The sequence below is a fragment of the Colossoma macropomum genome, unplaced genomic scaffold, assembly GCF_904425465.1.
Source record: "Colossoma macropomum unplaced genomic scaffold, Colossoma_macropomum, whole genome shotgun sequence".
NCBI lineage: Eukaryota > Metazoa > Chordata > Actinopteri > Characiformes > Serrasalmidae > Colossoma > Colossoma macropomum.
In genome coordinates, this window is record NW_023494802.1 from 11,329,557 (window position 1) to 11,349,694 (window position 20,138).

General features: G+C 40.9%; 1 protein-coding gene across 1 annotated transcript in view; it reads left to right on the forward strand.

The window, feature by feature from the left end:
• noc2l (NOC2-like nucleolar associated transcriptional repressor) overlaps window positions 1-20,138 on the forward strand; it is a 44,487-nt gene that overhangs the window by 269 nt on the left and 24,080 nt on the right. Inside the window, exons 2-14 of the mRNA XM_036591217.1 lie at window positions 2,164-2,286; window positions 3,538-3,718; window positions 4,753-4,869; window positions 5,479-5,593; window positions 5,673-5,766; window positions 5,908-5,986; window positions 6,086-6,196; window positions 6,444-6,557; window positions 9,401-9,589; window positions 9,739-9,878; window positions 10,656-10,767; window positions 16,063-16,176; window positions 18,369-18,470. Coding sequence (XP_036447110.1) covers window positions 2,164-2,286; window positions 3,538-3,718; window positions 4,753-4,869; window positions 5,479-5,593; window positions 5,673-5,766; window positions 5,908-5,986; window positions 6,086-6,196; window positions 6,444-6,557; window positions 9,401-9,589; window positions 9,739-9,878; window positions 10,656-10,767; window positions 16,063-16,176; window positions 18,369-18,470 — 1,591 coding nt within the window. The remainder of the gene's footprint in view (window positions 1-2,163; window positions 2,287-3,537; window positions 3,719-4,752; window positions 4,870-5,478; window positions 5,594-5,672; window positions 5,767-5,907; window positions 5,987-6,085; window positions 6,197-6,443; window positions 6,558-9,400; window positions 9,590-9,738; window positions 9,879-10,655; window positions 10,768-16,062; window positions 16,177-18,368; window positions 18,471-20,138) is intronic.

Genomic DNA, 20,138 nt, shown 5'->3' on the forward strand with positions numbered 1-20,138 from the left:
ATACCAGCTAGCGCGCTAACTTGGAAACCAAACTCGTGAGCTTTAAATTTCAGGTACGCTTAACATCTTTTGTGATTTAGGCCATTAAAAGGCATAATAATAGATGAAAGCTGGATATTTTACATTATTTTTCTAGTTGTATAGATACTTCACAGGCAGTCAGTAAACCTCAAAAGGAACTCCACCGGTTTTTCAATCAGTTTTACATTATTTTAATGGTTAAGCTGTAAACAGTCGTTCAGAGTGATTTGGTGTGAAGTACTCCGTTCTAGAGAAGCTTAACGAATCAGAACTGTTCACAGTGATGGTGATAGGAACCAGACGTCCACGTCTAGAATAAAGTGGTTAGATATAGGCTGCCTGATGTCTGACACACTGTTTTAGCCAGAACTTATCATGAAATGTATTTTAGTCCATTTATTTAAATCCCTTAGTGGCAGAGGGATTCATGCAGGGTGTTATACAGCAAAATAGTCCCCAAAGAAAATATTTTTTTCCAGATTTACTTCAATTTTACTGTTTTAAACATCACACATAAAACTCAGAAGACACGTGTAGGTTCACTAGTGGTTTTGGACAGTAAATGAAATGGTTATATTTGTGTTGTAGCCATTGTGACCCATAATTCTTGTCACTTCCACTGAAAAGTGGAACAGTTTATCACCCTCTGCCCCATTGGTCAGTTCATCAGTGGTCAGTTTCTAACCATAGTGTCACTTTTTGAACAACACGGCACTGACATGGTAATGGCGTAGTAGGCACAGTAGTCAAACACAACATTGCTGGGGGGGGGTTTACACATGAGTTTCCCTGCAATGTTGAGAGTGGTTTGCTACTCAAGAAAATCCAGCCAAGAGTGCAGTGGTCACCAGCTCTGGTCCTGAAGATCTACTTTCCTTCAGAGTCTAGTTCCAGCCACAGTCTGCCACACCTGGTACAGCTAAGTAGCTTAGTCAGAAGTCATTGATTGGATGGATCAGATGCAGTAGTGTCATTCTGCCTTCAAGTCGTGTTGGAAACATTTTGAGATGAGTGCACATGAATGCCACCACAGGGTCACTGGCTGTATTTCGGTGATTAAGCAGCCACAAATGAGTACTTTAAAATAAAAATCATCCACACACCAAAGTACAAATAAAAGCACATTATGTGGTGCTTCTAACTGGATAAAAACATTACTCACCTCAGACATCCTCTGCTTTTCACTTTGTTGCAGTAACGCAAAATAAACAGACTCTCTTTAGTGACAGAAAAACAAGTAAAGTAAGAACATTATTACCAATGTGTGTATCTTGTATCTGACCAAAACCACTTAAACACAAATCAAGTCATGCTCACAACCTCCAAAGTAGTAATTAGGAACTTCAGAGGAGGACCCGAAGGCAGCCATAGGTAAGAGAGTGCAGCAAGTTGGGATGCAGGTTGGAACTAAACTCTACAGGAAAGTAGATCTCAAGGAGGAGGGTTGGTGACCACTGAGGTAGAGGATGGAAATGGACGGACTGCAGTCTTTAACTGTACATCAACAAGGTGGACCTATGTGACAGTTATTTCCAGTAAATTGACCAAGCCAACTTAAAATAGAGTTGTACTACTGCTGTAATACACTAAATGACAATCGATTTCATCTTTGCTTGATGACTAATAAACAATCTCACAGCTTAAAGGTTTAAGCAAGATTATTTTCTTCAGTTTGCTTATGTTCAGTTGCCTTTGACTCATTGTACTGAAGTGTGTACTTTAAAGGTAAGTCTCTCTTGTGACACATTTAGACTCAATATTTTTTTGAAAATAATAATGAAAGTTTAAGCTTAAGTTTATTTTTTAAAAACTGAGCCTCCCTCATCCACTGATGCATCATCATTCATACGTACACTGACTGTGTCTTTGTGTGTTTATGCATGTAGCTAGATTTTAACAGTAAACAATGTTTTGGAAAAACTTGCAAAAAATCTCTGCTGCTGTATCTAAACAGGAAATATCATATTTTTCATTAAGCTACGTTATGATGAAACAGGCTTCAGACAATTCTTGGAGGACACAAGGATATACGTTAGATTCCTAATATGCTAAAGATTTTCCTTTTTTATCACATTGATCTGTTTGTGCTTGTGCTCAAGCAGTTGACACCTTCTTTTCACTGTCATATTGTTTGTGCTGCAGGAAGCTGGAGGATCTCAGTGTAGATGAGTTCCTGTTGTCTGGGTTTGATTCTTTTGAGGGTGATGACTCTGAAAATGAGATTCCAGAGTGTGGATCAGAGGAGCAGGCTGTATCTCAGGAGAAGTAAGTTTTTGCTTTTTATTTGGGGTTTGCAGTGTAGCAGGAGGAAATAGATCGCTTTTCATGCCAGTAGCTGCTCAAAGTGCTTTACAGACGGGTGTTGAAGTTGAACAATAATAGAAACAATCATGAGTATTGACTTAAAATTGTTTGCCAATGAATCAAATAAAAAAAAAAATAATACCAAAAGAGACAGTTTGTAGCATCTGTGGTGTCTACATATCTAAAATCACGTGTTCGTACATAAACAGAGAGACATAGGTACCAAGGTGCTTTAAGGTTATTTAGGGTTTTAAAATCTAGTGAAAGAACTTTAAAATCTGTCCTCAAAGCTACAGACGGCCACTGCAGTTCTTTTGAAATGCTAGTGATATGACCTGTCCCTTTTTTGTCAGGACTCGTGCTGCAGCGTTTTGTAGAGGATGTATTGTTTTCTCAAGTATAAAGGCCATTACAGTAATCAGCTCTGCTTGTAACAAATGCAGTTCCTCTACATCGCTCAGACAGGAAAGTCAAACGTTTCTCAAACATTTCTCAAATTATAAAACTTTAGTGACTGCATTTACTTGCCGGATTAAGCAGAGCTCAGAATCTAAGATAACACCCAGGTTTCGCCCTTCAGGTTTGGTATGCTAAAGAGCCAAGCTTCTCATAAAGCATTTTTCTTTGAAATTTAATACCAAGGATCAGTATTTCAGTTACTTGATTTAGGTGTAGAAAATTTTCTGACATCTACTCAGAAATATGTGATGCACGGATGGCAAGCTTGTCCACAGAGTCTTGATTTTCAAAAGGAATGGAAATGCATGCCATCAGCATAGCTATGAAAATTGCTGTTGTGTTTCCAGCTGTATCATGTACAAAGATAATCAAAAGGATTGGTTTAAATAAATCTTAAACAAATCTTTGAATGGAACCTTTAGTGATCTCCATATTGGTAAAAGTAAATATTGACATGCTTATCTTGACACTCATAACAACATCGTAACATAGAGATTTACAAACATTAAATGTAGTTGTGGAAAAAGCGCTGCATTATAATCGATATAGTATAATACTAATATTAATTGTAATCAGAAATATCACGTTTCAGGTGTTGCTACATGGGTCAGCTCAGTCTTCACTGACTCCAGTACATGAAAGTATTGCAGTCTAGATATCCTTGTCAGTTATCTTTTTCTCCCATAGCGTGTTGTACATTTTAGGAGAGGACTGGTTAGTCTCTCATATTCATGTTCTTTCCTTTCTCAAAAGGTCTATAAAGAAGGGCAAGGCATCTGAACACAAAGACCAGCTCTCCAGACTAAAGGACAGAGATCCAGAGTTCTACAAGTTTTTGCAAGAGAACGACCAGAAGCTTCTGAATTTTGATGACACAGATAGTTCAGAGGATGAAGAGGAACAGAAGTATCACAAACTCCCCACTGAACTACAGGCATGTCTTTATTCCACTGTATTGACTGGGTCTGTCAGGTGTGCCTTTAAAGATTAGGCTGTTTATCTATGCAGTGCTATCCTTCTTTTGCTATGTTATTCCGTTCTCTAATTCTGCAATATATTTACCACAACCAACTAATGACGGAGAAAGTCGTGAAAATTCATTATTTGGTGAAATTGCACTGTGTTGTGCTGAATGGTTGTGATTATTTATATCCCTTGTAACATTCACAAGTTTTTGCGGGGCAACTCTTACAAACAGTACACTTATTTAAACCACACGTGAGAGATTTCCATCATTATGGTGCCTGCACAGTCTCGTGAGTTCCTGATATTCACCGTGTAAGAAGCCATTCAACAGCAGGATGACTAGGTCCAGTTTATGTGCACCGTCAATGCCTCAGCTGCGTGAATCTGTATTGTTGTGCATCAAATAAAATACTGATTGGCTATCCAGTAGTGTTGGGGGCTGGCTGAGGCCCAAATGATACTCGAATATCAAATGAGGCCGTTTTAAAAATTGGCTGGCAGAAAATGTGTAATGTTGCACATATATGTATATACACCGTGAGACAAGTATTAATTCTTGAATAGAAAGAGCAAAAATTAAAGATTCTTTCTATGTTCCGGTTTGGCTGCTGCCCCCTAGTGCACACATTGTATATTAGGAGACACCTGTGCAAAAATCTGCATAATCTGTAGAAGTATAATTCAGTCCTAAAAGAATGTCCTCATTTTAAAAACATGCGCTTACCAAGCACACAGACACCTGGTGACATGTTTTTATTGATAACATTGAATGAATGGACTTGTGAATATATATAGAAACTGTTTAAAGTTTGTTGATAGACATGTTCTGTTGATTTTAGGATTAAAAAATAAATTCACACATTCTCTACAGAGAACACATTTTTTAGCACACAATTTATATAGTTGCTATATATAATACAGTATAAATCGCAGTGTTTTTTTTAAGAAAGATATTACGTTTAACATCAGACTTTTAACTGGATGTTTTTTGTGTGTTATCAGGTGGCCAGCTCAGATGAGGAGGAAGCAGATGAAAAGACTGAAAAGGCCAAGAAGACTGCAGACAAGAGCACAAAAGTCACAGCTAAGATGATTGAGGAGTGGAGAACAGAGCTCAAGGTAATATTTAGGTTTTGCCTTTTCCATTAAATTATGCAGCGCAGAAAACATCTGATACACTCAGTACATTCAGCTGCTGCTTGTTGTCGCATGAAACAGCACATGCACATGTAAACAGGGCCTTAGTCTCTGTAAGCATGCAGCTGGTGTTTGTATGCTTGTGTTGATAACATTACAGGTGGGGTGGGCCATAGGACAGTATTTATCTTTATGAGAAATTACAATACATTGTCACATTGTGCTTTTCTGGGCACATCGTGGATGTCGTCAGAGCTTAAAGAGCACTGATCAGCTGCATGTTTCATTACAAAGAAACCATAATCAGGCCGGCGTAGTGGGATTTAGTGCAGTGCAGTATGTGAAATGTTAAGTAAAAATCATTTTAATTGTAGTATTGATGTTATTTTTAAATGTGGCACTACTAGTTCTTTTTGGTCTGTTGCATCAAACCTCATAAACATACAAACATCATTGCACACCCCAAATTGCAGGTTCATGCTCACATTTCAGAAACATTTCTGATCTGTGATGTTTTATTAGAAGATCAAAAATGTCTCATTTACTGTTTTTTTTAATTGTTTGGGCAAATTCTCCTGTCTTTCCCTGCAGAAAGACACTTCTGCACGCTTGATAAGGGACATCACACAAGCCTTCAAGGCTGCAGTGGCAACTACGAAAGGAGACAGTGAAGATAAGTGTCGTTACACTGTGGCAGATAGTTCAAGTAAGTGCCTCTCTGTAATCAAATGGAATATGTATTGTGGTAAGTTGAACAGAATTACATGTATCTTTATTTCTTTCAGTATTCAATGCGCTGATCCTGCTCTGCATAAAGGATATGCATGGTGCCCTGAACAAACTGTTAAATCTCAAAGCTCCAGAGAAAGACCAGAAAAAGTAAGTGGCTTCCTTCCATCGTCAGTCAGTTTGTTTCTACTGCTGTTTTAAATAATCCGTCACAGTTTCCTTGTGCTGTATCTTTACCGCACTGAAGTTTATTATGCTAACTATCTATCCATCTATCCATCTGTCTTGCAGATTAATAATGCCTTCTTCAAGTCCCAGGTGGCAGAAAAATCAGATTGACATTAAAATGTACCTAAGCGGTCTCGTCCAGGTTTGTTTAAAGTTGTTTGTTTGCCTCTTAATCATCCCAAAAAATGCTGCATTTTTTTTTCATGTAGAAATGTAAAATGACGTCCAAATGTGTCCACAGCTCCTCTCTAGCCTAACTGAGTCAACAGTTACTGCTGCAGTTCTCCGTCATGCCAACCAGATGGTGCCCTACTACCTCTGTCTGCCTAAACAGGGACGACAGCTGCTGAAGGTAAGCACTGAATATACTGCCACACTGGATTTTTTTCCCTACTCTTCTATTTGAGAGGTTTCTATGTTGTTTTAATATGTATTCATGTTATTGTATTATTATATGTTTATAGTTACTTATTATTAACTTTTGTTTATAGGCTTGAAAGAATTGTATCAGTGTTTAGTTGCAACCAGACTTTGGAGAGTGAGATGTTTCGAAGGATATTTAAAGCACAGCCTTCATTATTTCCCTCTTCTGTCTCCAGCAATTAATAAAGCAGTGGAGCACAGGCGAGGAGACGGTGCGTGTGCTGGCCTTCCTGGCTCTGAACAAGATCTGTCGCCACAAGCAGAGTGTATATTTAAACCCTGTTCTAAAGGTAAACCTCTCTTCCAAACACTCAACATGGTTTTAATGTAAATAGCTTTGCCTGGAAGTGTATCAGTACTGCTTGTTTGTACCTGTATGATTAAAGCATTAACGAGAATTTCATGAGACAGTGGCCCGTATTTATCAGTTATTAATTAAAGATTTGACAGCCTTCAGTGGATCGTGCTCGTAGGAGGAGTTTGAGGCCAAGCAGTGAGTTCACTGCTCCTCTTACTGACAGATTTGTGGCGTTAAAATTACAACCACTAAAAAGAAAAAGATGCGAAGTAAACAAAATGTCTTAGATTTTTAATACAGTAAAAAATAATAAAAAACAACGTTTTATTGCAGTGTATGAGATGCTTCTGCACTAGCTGTCTTTTTGTATTTATTACTTTTTGGGTGGTGTCAGTAGTATAAAACAGAAGCACAGTGTAATATGTAAATGGAATATGGAATAGTTGCAGATTTGTTTAAACCAACCAAGGGCCAGTGTCTTTAGCTGTTGGTGTGCCAATATGGCTCATCTTTACCTTTGTGGTTAAAGTATTCACGATAAGTGTCTCGACACTTAAACAATACAGTATAGAACTGAATATTGTCAGCAACTTCATGCAGCAAGAGTCACAATATAATAACAAAACAGAACAGGTGTATTTGGGCTTCTTTTAAACCCCTACAGTAATAATGAAAAAATACATACAGTTGGAGAGAATGATAATGACATGTACTAATATTTACCTTTTTTACAAGTTAAATAAATGCAAGAGTGTTGAATAAATAATGCTGAAAGAGCTTCTAAGAACTACATTAAAGGTATGGTTCACTCTGAGGTACTGAGAACACAGAGGCAGAGGGGTGACCTTTCTGCACATTTAATCACAGAGGCAGCAGCCTGTGAAGCAGTAGTCGATATCTGGGCACATATGCACATCAAAATTATCAGTGAATAACAAAGATGTTTACTGACATGGACCACAGATCACACACATCATGATGAGTAGATGACAGTTCTGCAAACAAGAAAACACAAATAGCTCAGCACTAACCACAGCAGGCTACAGACTTATAACTCTCTACAACCACAAGCTAAACCACGTGAAACCAACTCGAATACACATCTAACAAGCACTATACATGCCTTATTCACTTCATTTACGTACATAGCAGCACACAGTAAACTAATGCATGAACTTCACTCTGTGCTCCACTGAAGTGAAACACCTTCTTCTCTAGCAAAGCCTGTCATAAATAAAGAGCTGAATCCTCACTGTTAGAGCACTTGTTTGCCACACTTTGGATGTTGTAAATGTTACAATCTCAGACTTGAATCCAGTAATGCAGTTTCACTCGCACATTAATGTGCTGTGTAATAGTTAATTCATAAATATTGACGCAGCCATTGCTGTATCAAATTATGCAGTGCTTTACATTTTGGCTACATTCACCTTACCAGGTTGAAGTGGCACAAATCAGATTTTTTTGCCCAAATGTGACTCAGATCTGATGTTTTCAGGGCTGTGTGGACATGCAAATCTGATATCATCAAATCTGACCTGAGCCACTTTCATATGTGGTCCTAGATCGGATACGTATCCGATTTGTGGCCATGCAACCATAATGTGACTCTCAGATCGGAATTCATTTCCTTTTTTCCACTGCGCGTGTGCCATCATTCAGCGTTACCATGGCAGCAGCGCCGAACAGAAGTTAAAGCCTGTAAACGGTGGAAAAGAAACACATCTCACCTTTTTCACCTTCGTCTCGCTTTAATAATGAACAGCTGAGAGCTGATCAGAGTTAATTAGCGAAGGCTCGTTCTGCTCGTTAGTTTGCTGATGATGCACGTGATTCATTCACGTGACGTTACTGAGCAGGAAGTGAACATGCGGGTCATTTCAGGACACCGGTTTGTTCACATTAATGACAGATTTAAATCACTTACCTGAACGAGTGTGAACCATCGTGTCGGACAGATCGGAGTAGAGCAAAAATTCATTTGCGCAATGAGGCTTGGAATGCATAGGTAGCCTTTCAGCAGTTAGCACTGATGCTAGAAAAGTTTCAAGTGTTGTCGCACAAATTCAAACACTGTAGCACTAAGATAAAAAGTCAGTAATAATACTTATTTACAAGTCCTTACAGCCCCGAACTAAACAACTTATGGGCATTTTGTTCTCTGTGTGTGGTCAATTCTAGTGGTTAATGCTCGGCCTAATACACTCCTGCTCTCTCTTACCCCCCAAATACTCTCTGCTTACAAACTTTATCATTTGTTTTGCAGTGTTTGAATTACATGCTGGTTCCCATAACAGTTTTTAGGGGGCTTGAACAGTCAAGAAATGTGATATTATACATATCAAGTAATGAGAATAAACAACTTACATCATAACTACAGCTACCTTGAGAACTTTGTACTCACCCATGCTTCATTTCTCCTAACTTGTGCAACAATACAACGTATAATGACAGTAAAGCAGTGTTTACAATTCATATTCAGTATTGTTTTTTGATGCATTTGGAAGACATAGTGAATTTTCCACTGAAGGCCAGTGTGGTTTTATACACCAAAAAGAGTCATTCTTTATCCATTTTCCAGCTTCTCTTTACCCCTTAGACTTAAACAGGCTCATTTTGTTGCTGGATTGGGCCTCATTCAAAAAGCCATCTGATCTCTTTACAACTAGAGTGTGCATGGGTAGATATATATGTAAATGTGTTGTTTTTTGTGACATCACAAAAGCACTGAATTTAAAATGGGCTATTTTTTCAGCCTTAAACAGCTATTGGTGAGTAATACAGAGTACAGCGTCTTTTGACATCACTCAATCATAAATGTTTTTTGTTTTGTAGCAAATGTACATCGCCTACGTCCAGAACTGCAAGTTCACCTCTCCCAACTCGCTCCCCATAATAAACTTCATGCAGCGCACCCTGGCAGAGATGTACTCTCTGGACACGCAGATCTCTTACCAGCATGGCTTCATCTACATCCGACAGCTCGCCATCCACCTACGAAACGCAATGAACATGAAGAAGAAGGTAATCACCCTGAACATTAATAAGGATTCAAGTAAATCTTTAAGCACCAAAACCAAGTCTTGTCCACATGTTGAAGTATCTATTTCCAGTTAGAGTTGTGCAAGTTGTTGCTGTTCTAATGGTTCTGTTGTGTTGGTGTATATCTACAGGAGACGTATCAGTCAGTGTATAACTGGCAGTATGTGCACTGTCTGTATCTGTGGTGTCGGGTGCTGAGCACTGTTTACCCCAGTGAAGTGCTGGAGCCACTCATCTACCCTCTGTGCCAAGTCATCGTCGGCTGCATCAAGTGAGTACAGGCACTGAATCAGTCCACATTTTATTCTAAGACTTTCATGATTAATTTTTAAGTAATCAATTAGTCTAACGGTTGTTTAGATGAAGAATCTGGTATTTAGAGCTTGATAAGGATAAGCAATAAAGATGTAATAATAACAAACCCTGCATAACCTTTTACAGTACGGGTGCTCAAGTACTCGGTTAACTGTTTAAATTGAAATTGCTATTCAGGTATTCCTCACTTGTCAACACAGTGAAGACTGAAAATATACAGGCTAACAATTTGATAAAACTCCAATTTTATGTGTTAAAAAAAAAAAAAACTATGGCAGAAAGTGCATATCAGTCCATGTTTCCATGTTATGCATTATCTTGCTGACTTATCAAGGTCCATTTTAATTAATGCTTTTTCATTAAGTAATCAGGTTCAACTAGTCATGGGATGAGAGTAAAATGTACATACAATATAATAAAGGGGTATGGTTATTTTAATTAAAGAGACAATGGCGCCAGAATTACCAGCAGGTGGCAGTGTTGACTGCATTCAGAGAATGTGTTGAATTTAGTTTCATCTGTTGACTCATTATGGCTGCACGAGTTTGTTTGGACTGTTTGGGATCATCCTTTTTTCAGCGATCTATTTTGAAATTATCAATCTGAAGTTCTTTAAGTGATACGATTCCAGTAGTTCAATCTCTCAAAGCATAAAGAGTTTGATAGGCTGACTTAACTTAAACCTCTGTTTTAATGAATGGTCTCTTTGTATGTGTCTGTGTTTGGTGTATAGGTTGGTGCCCATTTCCCGGTACTATCCATTACGGTTACATTGCGTCAGAGCTCTCATCCTGCTTTCCGGCAGCACCAAGACCTTTGTGCCAGTGCTGCCGTTCCTGCTGGAGGTAAGAGTTGATTTTAGCTTATTATTTTTCCTTCCTCTAAGTCAGGCTGGGCAGGTGTACACCAATTTCTCGGAACCACAGGGTGTGGGGTGCTGGAGGAAAGGCTGACCCACACATCACTGCTGTACTGCTCCAGCATGGGACAATGGCTCAGGTTTCCCTCTGATGCCAGCATGTGTGTTGATGTGTGTTGGCATTGGAAGTCTGAGCATGTAAATTGCAGTCGTGGTTTTTATCACCATGGTAGTCCTGTGCCTGTGCCGCCTGCTAATAAAAGACTGTTCATCTAGTCGTGATGCTGGAACTATTTCTGTCCCTGAATGCTTACCTGAACTCCATGCTTGGTTCATGCTCCACCCCCCGCCACATTTTTCCAGTTATCCAGCTGTACTCTGGTAGTAATACAATATGGCTCTCCATTAAAGGACAGTTTGAAATATGAAGGTCTCTAGAAGAGAGTAAGAGAGGCCTTTGTCTCTGCTTGGTGGAAACAGCCCTGCGACTTGTGCAGAGCAAGTTGGAAAGCCAGTTAAACGGACAACAGCATTCACCATAGCAAGAGATGAAAGATAGAAAGGATGGAGTGTTTGGTTTGTGAGTGTGAGTGTTTGTCCAGACGCCTATGTGTGTTGGATATCTTCGTTATCAGGAGGAGCGGAGGTCACAAACCGTCAACATTTTCCACAGCGAGAGGCAAGTGACGTGTGGCTGGGCTGGCGTGGGCCCCTGCGGTGACAGCTGTTGTGAGAATAGAAGCGTGGAGGCGACAGCAGCCGAGACCAACGGAAGAAAGAGGGCCGGGGGAGGGGGAGTGGTCACTGCTCCCACCAGCCCTGACCATGCTGTGATAAAGCCCCAGTAGGGGGAAGGGTGCACACACGTGTATGTGTGTGAGAGGGAGAGAGAGATGGGGGGGGGTGGTTCTGTGGTTTAAGCGCAGTTGTGAGCGCGCTGTGCAGATCACATCCTCTGTGCCTGCGGCGACCCTGTCTCTGCTCCCTGTGTTTATTTGTGATGCACGGCGCTTCCTGTTTTTGCACTCTTGGTAAAAGTGAGAGGCAGAGGTGTGCATAGCTACTAGCTTTAATTAGAGAAGCAGAACTAGTGCTCCTCACCTTCCCCTCTTACTTTCCTTCCCTTTCACTGTCTCTCATGTTCTGTCTCTTTCCCTTTCTCTCTCTCTCTTATATGTACTGTTGTCTCTCTGTCTCTGTGTCTTTCTTTCTTCAAGTCGTTCTCTCTTTGACACACACGGTTTCCTCCTTTTCTGTCTTTTGCAGCGCTCTTTATCTTTGCGACTCTCAGCTTCCCTGTGCCTTTATTTTCTTTTCTCCATCTTATTTTTGTGTGTGTGTGTGTGTGTGTGTGTGTGTGTGTGTGTGTGTGTGCGTGCGTGTGCGTGTGCGTGTGTGTGCGTGCACATAAGCCTGTGTGTGGACTATGATTCGGTGCTTCCTGCTCTATTGGCCCCTGAGCGTATCAGGTTGGGACCATGCGCCACCACTTCCCCCTGTGTCCCGCAGGCCGACACCACATCCGATGTTTGTACAGGCCGGCCGCCCCTTAGCACTCTCTCTCGCGTGTGCACATACCTCTCCGGCAATAAATGACCTCCCTAAGCCCTCTCAACTGTCTAAGGCTGTGAAAACACTGCAGATCTACACTCGGCCAAAAATGGACAAAGACGTGACCCGTCAGAAATCATCTTTATGTTATATCTTTATAATTGCAACAACGTCTGACATGGAAGTCATGGATCACATGGCTGACTGTCTAGAAGCAGAATATCGCAGTTCTTTTTCGGTTCAAAGTGTGAAGCACAGTGAACACTGCTTGTTTGCTTACATGCAGGTTAGAATATCCTGCATGGAACGTGTCTCCCTTCTTCTTCTCGCTGTGACACAAGCTAACAATTTGCATTGCTCTCATACAGCCCAGTGACTCTGCCAGAGCTTTAGGATCCAACCCGATCCTCCCTGGGTTGTGAGAGCAGCGGCTTACCCTAAATTACTCTGGCCAGAGTCACTTACTTGAGCTGCTACTACTGTAGCCCTTGCTCATGGGATAACTACCAGCTCAGACCCCTTCTGCTGCTTTCCCCAGGCTGCTTACTCATGCTCATGGGTGGACTGCTAGCTTGGGCTGCTACCACTGGTTGCCCAAACTAAACCTTTGCTAGAATGGAACATCTGTAGCTCCAACCAGAGACTTCCATAGACACTACGTGAGTATTGAAGAAACAGATTCTACAAGGCTAAGGCCAAGCGGTCCTGACCCTCACTGAGCCACAGCCGGCCTCGCTAGCTCCTGTGCCCTATCAGAGAGGTTACCCATAATGGCCTCAGTATACTTCCTGTGAAACAAAATTCTTGAGGATTGTGCGAAGCCGAAAGTGCCTTTGTGAGCTTACAAGCTTGCATACTTTCTGCGGCTTCATGTTGCTGATGCTCCACTAATGCAGGTGACGGTATGACATTTGATGATAAGTTTTATGACTACTGGAAAACAATTTGCCACAGTTCTAACTATGGCGACGTGCGAGTCCAGAATGCTGCCACCATTTAAGGTGGAACGGGAAAATTCGAGCAAGAAGCTGGCGAATACAAAGCCAACTTCAGCCTTTCTCTTTTGTGCACCTACATATAAGAGAACACAGGCTTTGTTGCATACCGTCTTCGTCCGCGGAGTTCACCCAGCTGCCATGTGCGTGATATGGCAAACAAAGCCTCTGAAAGTATGCTGAGGCCTAAACACCTCAGATTTAGCAATAGCTGTTACTTTTGCTGAGCCTTGTGAGGTTGTGGCTTAGGCCCCACACCCTAACTCAGAAGCTAACCACTACCTGTCTGATTTAGCAGTGTCCACTGATCCTTGAGGAGCCCTATCGCATGCATCTAGTGGTAGCTACAGCAGCTTGTTGCACTTTGCAGAAAAATATTTGGCTTTTTTCATGATCAGCTTAGGCAGCTGCAAATTGTGCCTCGTGTTTAAAGCCCTGTTATAGCCATGAGCCCTGCCCTTCATGCCTCAGTTAAAATCATCAGAGGCGGCTCTAAGTGACCCTTGCAAGGCTTGTAACGTGATGTTGATGTCCCAGAGACATGAGTGTCATGCTGTCCTGTCTTTCAAATTGAGGGGCACCCAGTGCTTACAAAAAAAAACATTAGTAATGATCTACAACAAAAATAAAGAAACCGCCTCCTTGTGGATTGCATAAAGTCCCTAACCATGATGCTACAAGCAAGTTCTTCTGTAGCTTCTGATGCCCCTCAGTTTGCTTTTGCTGCTTGAGGTGGCTATGTGGAGAACTTATGATGCATACGCAGCTTTCCTTTTACACGTGGGGGCTTGCACAGCAACAAGAGTTTCAATGACCATAGCGGAACCTGGCCGTTACAATCTGGAGAACATGTCTCTAGTGGATGCCTCAGTCTCTGGTGGTTTCCCAGATGAATACCTCTCCTCCAACTTTCCTAAAGAACAGGGCCCTTGTTAAGGCCTATGACAGTGGCACACACCTGGGAGCTCACTTTCTCATTTGCTAGTCACACTGAACTCTTTGCTCTAACCTGCTGACATGTAGCCTCCTGCTGGGGAACTCCTTGATGCCTCCCTGTAAAAAGTAAGTTATATCGCCTGAGACTATGGCAAGATTTTGGATTATCTGGCGTATAGCCGCCAGAAAGTTTGTCTTGCTCAGTCCCAACTGCAAAACATGCAAGAACACCATGAGGTCAATCTACCTTTTGTGCCTGGACAAGTGCCTTGGTTACAGCTGTATTGAAGCAGTAGTTTTTGCTGTAGGGTCCAATGTATATGGACTCCAAGGCTTACAGGTATTGATCCTGTCAAGGCTAGGGCCCTGTTTGCCCAACTGAGGTATATGCAAGACTGGCTTGATTGGCAATTTTCTTTTTTCTTTTTTGCTTTTGTCTTACTTCATCCTAAAGAATCGCAACTACAACTCCAGTGTCCACTTGGTAGCTCTACATTGGACCTGCATACAGATTACTTTTAGTTATTGCTGTGGTCACAAGCCAGAAACACAGCTATCACCCTCCTGGTCTTTCAACTCTTGAGTCTATCTGGCATGTGAGAGCCCCTTTGACAGAGGCCATGTATGTCTGTTGTATGAAAATGTTTCTGTGACTGGTGTCCAGATAATCAATGTGACATAGTGTACAGTTCAGCCTCTATGGTGCTGAGAATACTGAATAATGTTTCCCATCCACACTTAAAAGTTTGTGGCTGCTATTTCTGCTTATCAGGATCATGTGGATAGGTTATCACTGGACGCACATAATGTATCACCTTAAGGATATGCTGCATCTTTCCTTGCCTAGTCTTCTGTGAGATTTGCCTTTGGTACAACAGTTACATTTCTAGATTCTGTAATCAGTTAACACATTAATGCCAAATTCAAGACTTGGAGATCAGATCTGGCCTGCAATGGTTTGGATTGATGGTGTCCTGCAGTTGTCCTGGACATATTTAAGTCATGTTGAGACAGGTTTTGTAGCAAAATGGTCAATATATAATTAATTCTTTGATGCATCACAGTTCTCTCTAATAAGGTTCAACGTTAATTCACAAAACATGATAATCAGATTCTTATATAGACTCTTTCTCCTACTGCCCAGAGACATAGTAAAATAGGATGCTTTGGCACAGCCTGATTGAAGGAGCACACTGTGTACAGGATAGTATTCACTTCAGAAATTTTGGGTATGAAATGTTTCAGTAAGAAAAGGCTGCTCTTCCAATCTTCAAATATATTTTCTGTTAATCTTAATTCCAAAATCTAACAAATTAAACACATTACATAGTCCAGGAGTCCTACAGACACACACTTGTGCTGCATATAGGTTACACTGACATACAACTAAGCTTGTTAATGACAAATACAGAGGAAAAAAATATAATTTAGGCTACAGAAATAAAACTTTAAGTTGCATTAAGAATTATTTTGTAATTGCGTCTTGGCATCTTGAATTGTAAGGTGCTTAGAGATGCCCACCCGTACTCAGTGTTCTCCACAATGTGAGCTGAGTGACACCTGTTTGTTTTCGGTATAATCATGACGTTCCAGAAAAAAAAAGCCTATGTTATGTAGCTGTTTGGTACTTTTTGCAAAGCCAAAATTTACAAAGAAAATGGCATTTCAGGTCTGTTCTTTCTGCAATCCTTTGTTAAGGTATCTTGGTATGGATTTTTTGTTGTTTGTCCTTGTTTATTTGTGTTTGTTTCCAGATGGTTGGCAAGCTAAGGCCTTTGTTTGTTTGTTTGTTTTCTCAGATTCTTCAGCAGGAAGACTTCAATAAAAAACCAGGACGCATGAGTGTCAAACCCATTAACTTTGCTGTGATCCTCAAACTCAGCAAGACCAACCTGCAGGAGAAGGCTTTCAAGGTGAGAGCTCCCCCCGTCTCAGCTTACAGGCAGCTTCATTCTTTCTATACTTTGAATGCCACTCAGAATGTAATCTTATTTGTCAGACCATTTACATTGTTTGAATAGCATGCAGAGAGAATTTTTGTAAACTAAGATTAAAGTGTGAAGAAAGCCATCACTGCATGGTTGCTGGCTCTGTTTTGTGATAGTTCACAGCTTGGCATGGCTTTTATTCACACACCAGTGTCTCACTCTGATGCTCCATCTTGCTACACTGAGATTGCATCAGTTTTGCCTGTTGAGAAAGGTCACTGTTGCTACCTGTTACATTTTTGCAAATAATAGTGGGTTGGAGCGCTTATGTAGCTGATGATTCATTTTATACATCAGTTAAAGTTTACCATTTCTTGCCAGTCGCATGAATCACATTTAGGAGCAGAAAGATAAGAAATCAGCTCTTTCTCTCGCTGTGCTCCTCTCGTGCCTGTCTGAGGCTGTCGTGTCTTCACGCTGGCTGGCCATAACTGGATTGGGGTTAGGAGATGAAAGCCTGAACATGCCGCTACAGTGGCTAAAGCAGCGCGCCGGGCCTTTGCCAAGAGGATTGCCACACGGCCCGTGGGGATTATCCTGCTCTCCCATTTGGCAGGGCAAGCTTTTGCTGTAGCCACCCAGCTCCATTGTACGTCAGAAACAGGTCCCTAAGCCTGCGCTCCACCCATGGGTCGCGTTACTAAATTTACCCCTCGCCCCCAGTCCCGGTCATCAGCACAGGGACTTTCCACAGTGAAGGCATGTGCACAGACACAGTGGGCAAGCGTTACAGGGCTGTCGAGAGGCTTTAGTTCCAATCCTGAGCCCACACCGGGTCAGGATTAGCAGGATGTGGGTTTGCCAGGCATTGTGAGCAATGCTGGGCGAGGTAGGCTCCAGTGGGACAGGGCGGCAGGTGACAGGTGCAGGTTAATCTGATTTTGGTGCCAAGCTGTAGTTCCTCGGAGTCACACCCCTCAACAGCTGATATGCAGTTATGCACATTGTGTCGTAAAGGAGAGTTTTAAGTCTTGTGATTGCCAGTATTATATTTCTGAATTAAAAAGTATTTGTAGCTGAGAATGTTATACATGGCATACAAAAGTAACTTTCGACTAGTTACAAAGCTAGGTTAGCTTTCAAGGTTCTATGTTTAATATTTTCCCTGAATGTTCACCCTCTATAACAGAGTTGATATATTTTCTATTAGCGCTGTTAATGCATTTTCCTAGTTCAACCTTCCAACCGCTACAGGTGATTACCAGCAAACAATGCGATTGGCTAGATATTAGTTGATGCAGAGCTGGATTAGACCATTTTTCCTGTGGTGAGGTGGTGTTTGCCTATGAAAGCTAAAGATAGTAAACATCCCAAGACTGAAAATCAAGTCAATTGGTCTTTATTGTCATTACTTAATATAATTTGTATACATTGGAACGAAATGATGCTCTTCTGGAGCACATTAAACTGGACTACGTAGAGTACAGATACACAACAATGTGAAACAAGTGCAGAATATACACCTACAATAAATATACCAGACAATAAATTAACAGATTTTTAAATACACAGGACAATATATACAGAACAATATATACAAATGGGCCTCATACATACATATATATACATGGGTTGGCATCAAAATGGCATGTGAGCCCAAACATTGTCAGCTGTGTATTGTACAGAAAGACTGAGGTCTCAGGGCAGCACTCAGATAATTAAAGAGGTTTAAGTGTAAGCATGCAGTGGTGGTAAAGGGGTGTGTGATCAGTCTATGGTGGAGTCCTGTCTGGGTAAGTGATTTTCCACACTGCTGTCCCATGACTTACTATTTTACTTGTCCTGGGCAATCGATAAGGTCACACTCTGGTTTTATCACTCAGTGTGACCAAGAAAAATGCCTATTTTGACTGGAAAGCTGTATTTGACTGATATGCAAAATGACCAACTGGAGACTATTGTTTTTTGCACGCTGTACTGCAGCAAAGCACACCCATAGTGAACAATGGCTTTCTTTCTTTCTTTATTCGTCTATGGTTGTTTTTTCTTTTCACAATGAAATATAGAAACATCAGTTGTACTTTTCTAATTATTACTTTTTATCTGTGAATGTCTAGGCAGTTCAGCTTTATTTAACTGCTGAGTGTAATAAGTATATATTGGTGCGTGTGTTTCAGGATGGCCTGATTGAGCAGCTGTATGACCTCATACTGGAGTACTTCCACACCCAGGCCCACACCGTTGGATTTCCTGAGCTTGCTCTGCCTACCATTATCCAGGTACACCATGCACATCACCTCTCTCTCTCTCACTCCCTCTCTCTCTGTCTCTCTCTTTCACTCCCTCCCTCTCTGTCTCTCTCTCTCTCACTCTCTCTGGTGTCCTTTCAGTTAATGTACTCTTTTTGTTTTCATGTTATAAGCTAGTTTAAATGGTTTTGAAGAGCTCTGAACTGTGAACCCCATGCAGAGACGGGTCTCTGTCGAAGGCCTATGTAAGTGAGTGAAGGCCTAGGTAAATGTAAGCTTCTTTAGTGACTCGTCTTTTTTTTTTTTTGGTCTCCCCCCTCCTCCTTCTCTTCTTTTATCGCGGTGGCGACTGTTGGACCCACATCCTGTTTGAGAGGCGCTGAGGGCCAAGCCTGGGACACCCAGCCACAGGCTTCACACACAAACACACACACACACACACACACACACACACACACACAGTCCAGCTACTCTCAGCCCTCACAGACTCCAACAGCAGGCTGCAGTCCAGCATCTCTCTGCAGCACCACCGCTCCTCGCTCATTCATAGACACACACACACACACACACACACACACACAGGCCACATCCTGCTCTTTGGCCAAAACTCAGGCCTCCACAGTGCTGTTAAAAGTCATGCTTTGAATATTTATTCCTTTGGCCTGGGATGATTCATGCGGGTATTTTTAATGGCTGCCGTCGACTAATCCCTGAGTTTTATTGTTGGAACACGCTTATGCTTTTTTTTCTTTTTTTTAAAGCAATACGGCCTTCAATATGGCCTTTTCAGCCAAATGCCAAAACATTAAAAATTATCATTTTAAATAGACACTTTTCTCACTTTCTCTACATGGTGTCCACATTTTTAGGTAAAACAGTTCTTAGTAAACATCTTTAAAAATATTTTTTTTGTTGGTTATTTACCAATGAAGGCATGAAAGGGTTCAGTTATTTTTCAAGGGTGTAGTTTTTTCCATAAATGTAGTTGTTTCAGTTTATTTCATTTTGAGGTGACAGCCCTGCACTTTCACATAAGAACTGTAGTTGTACAGCAGGAAGCTAAGATTTTCTGTAGTTCTGTATAATACTGTAATAATTAGGGCTGCACTGTAATAGCGGAATTATATTGGTCTCGGCAGATATTTACTTAAATGAACATTACCGTAAGCCAGATGTCATGATTTTATGGATATCTTTCACCAATATTTGCTGATTTTTTTTTTGGACAGTATTTAGATGTTAGGCTGATGCGCTAAAATATTATTTATTTTACTGTATTTGTAATTCTCTACAAATAGACATTACATTTATCCATCATGCTAATGCAGGTAGATGTAGTCCCAATTTTTAAATTTGATGAACTTTTATGAAGTCATCAAATTTTAGCTGATGACTAGCTGTCAAATAAATAATTGAGATTTATATTTTGTCTTTTTTTTTGTTCATTTGCAGCTGTTGGGGTCCAAGCCTAATGGTACCAAATTGGCTGATTTGCCACCTTATCTGCTACCCATGTTTACTTAATAGCTAACACTTGTTGTGGAAATGACTACAGTTACACAGAACAGTGTGTGGAGCTTCATGTTCACGAGATGGAAAATATAAGAAAGAAACACATTCTATCAGCATACCAGCTGAAAATGTTGAATTAGCTACATAGCTAACAAATAAGCATGCATTTCTCAGTGCAGCCCTCAA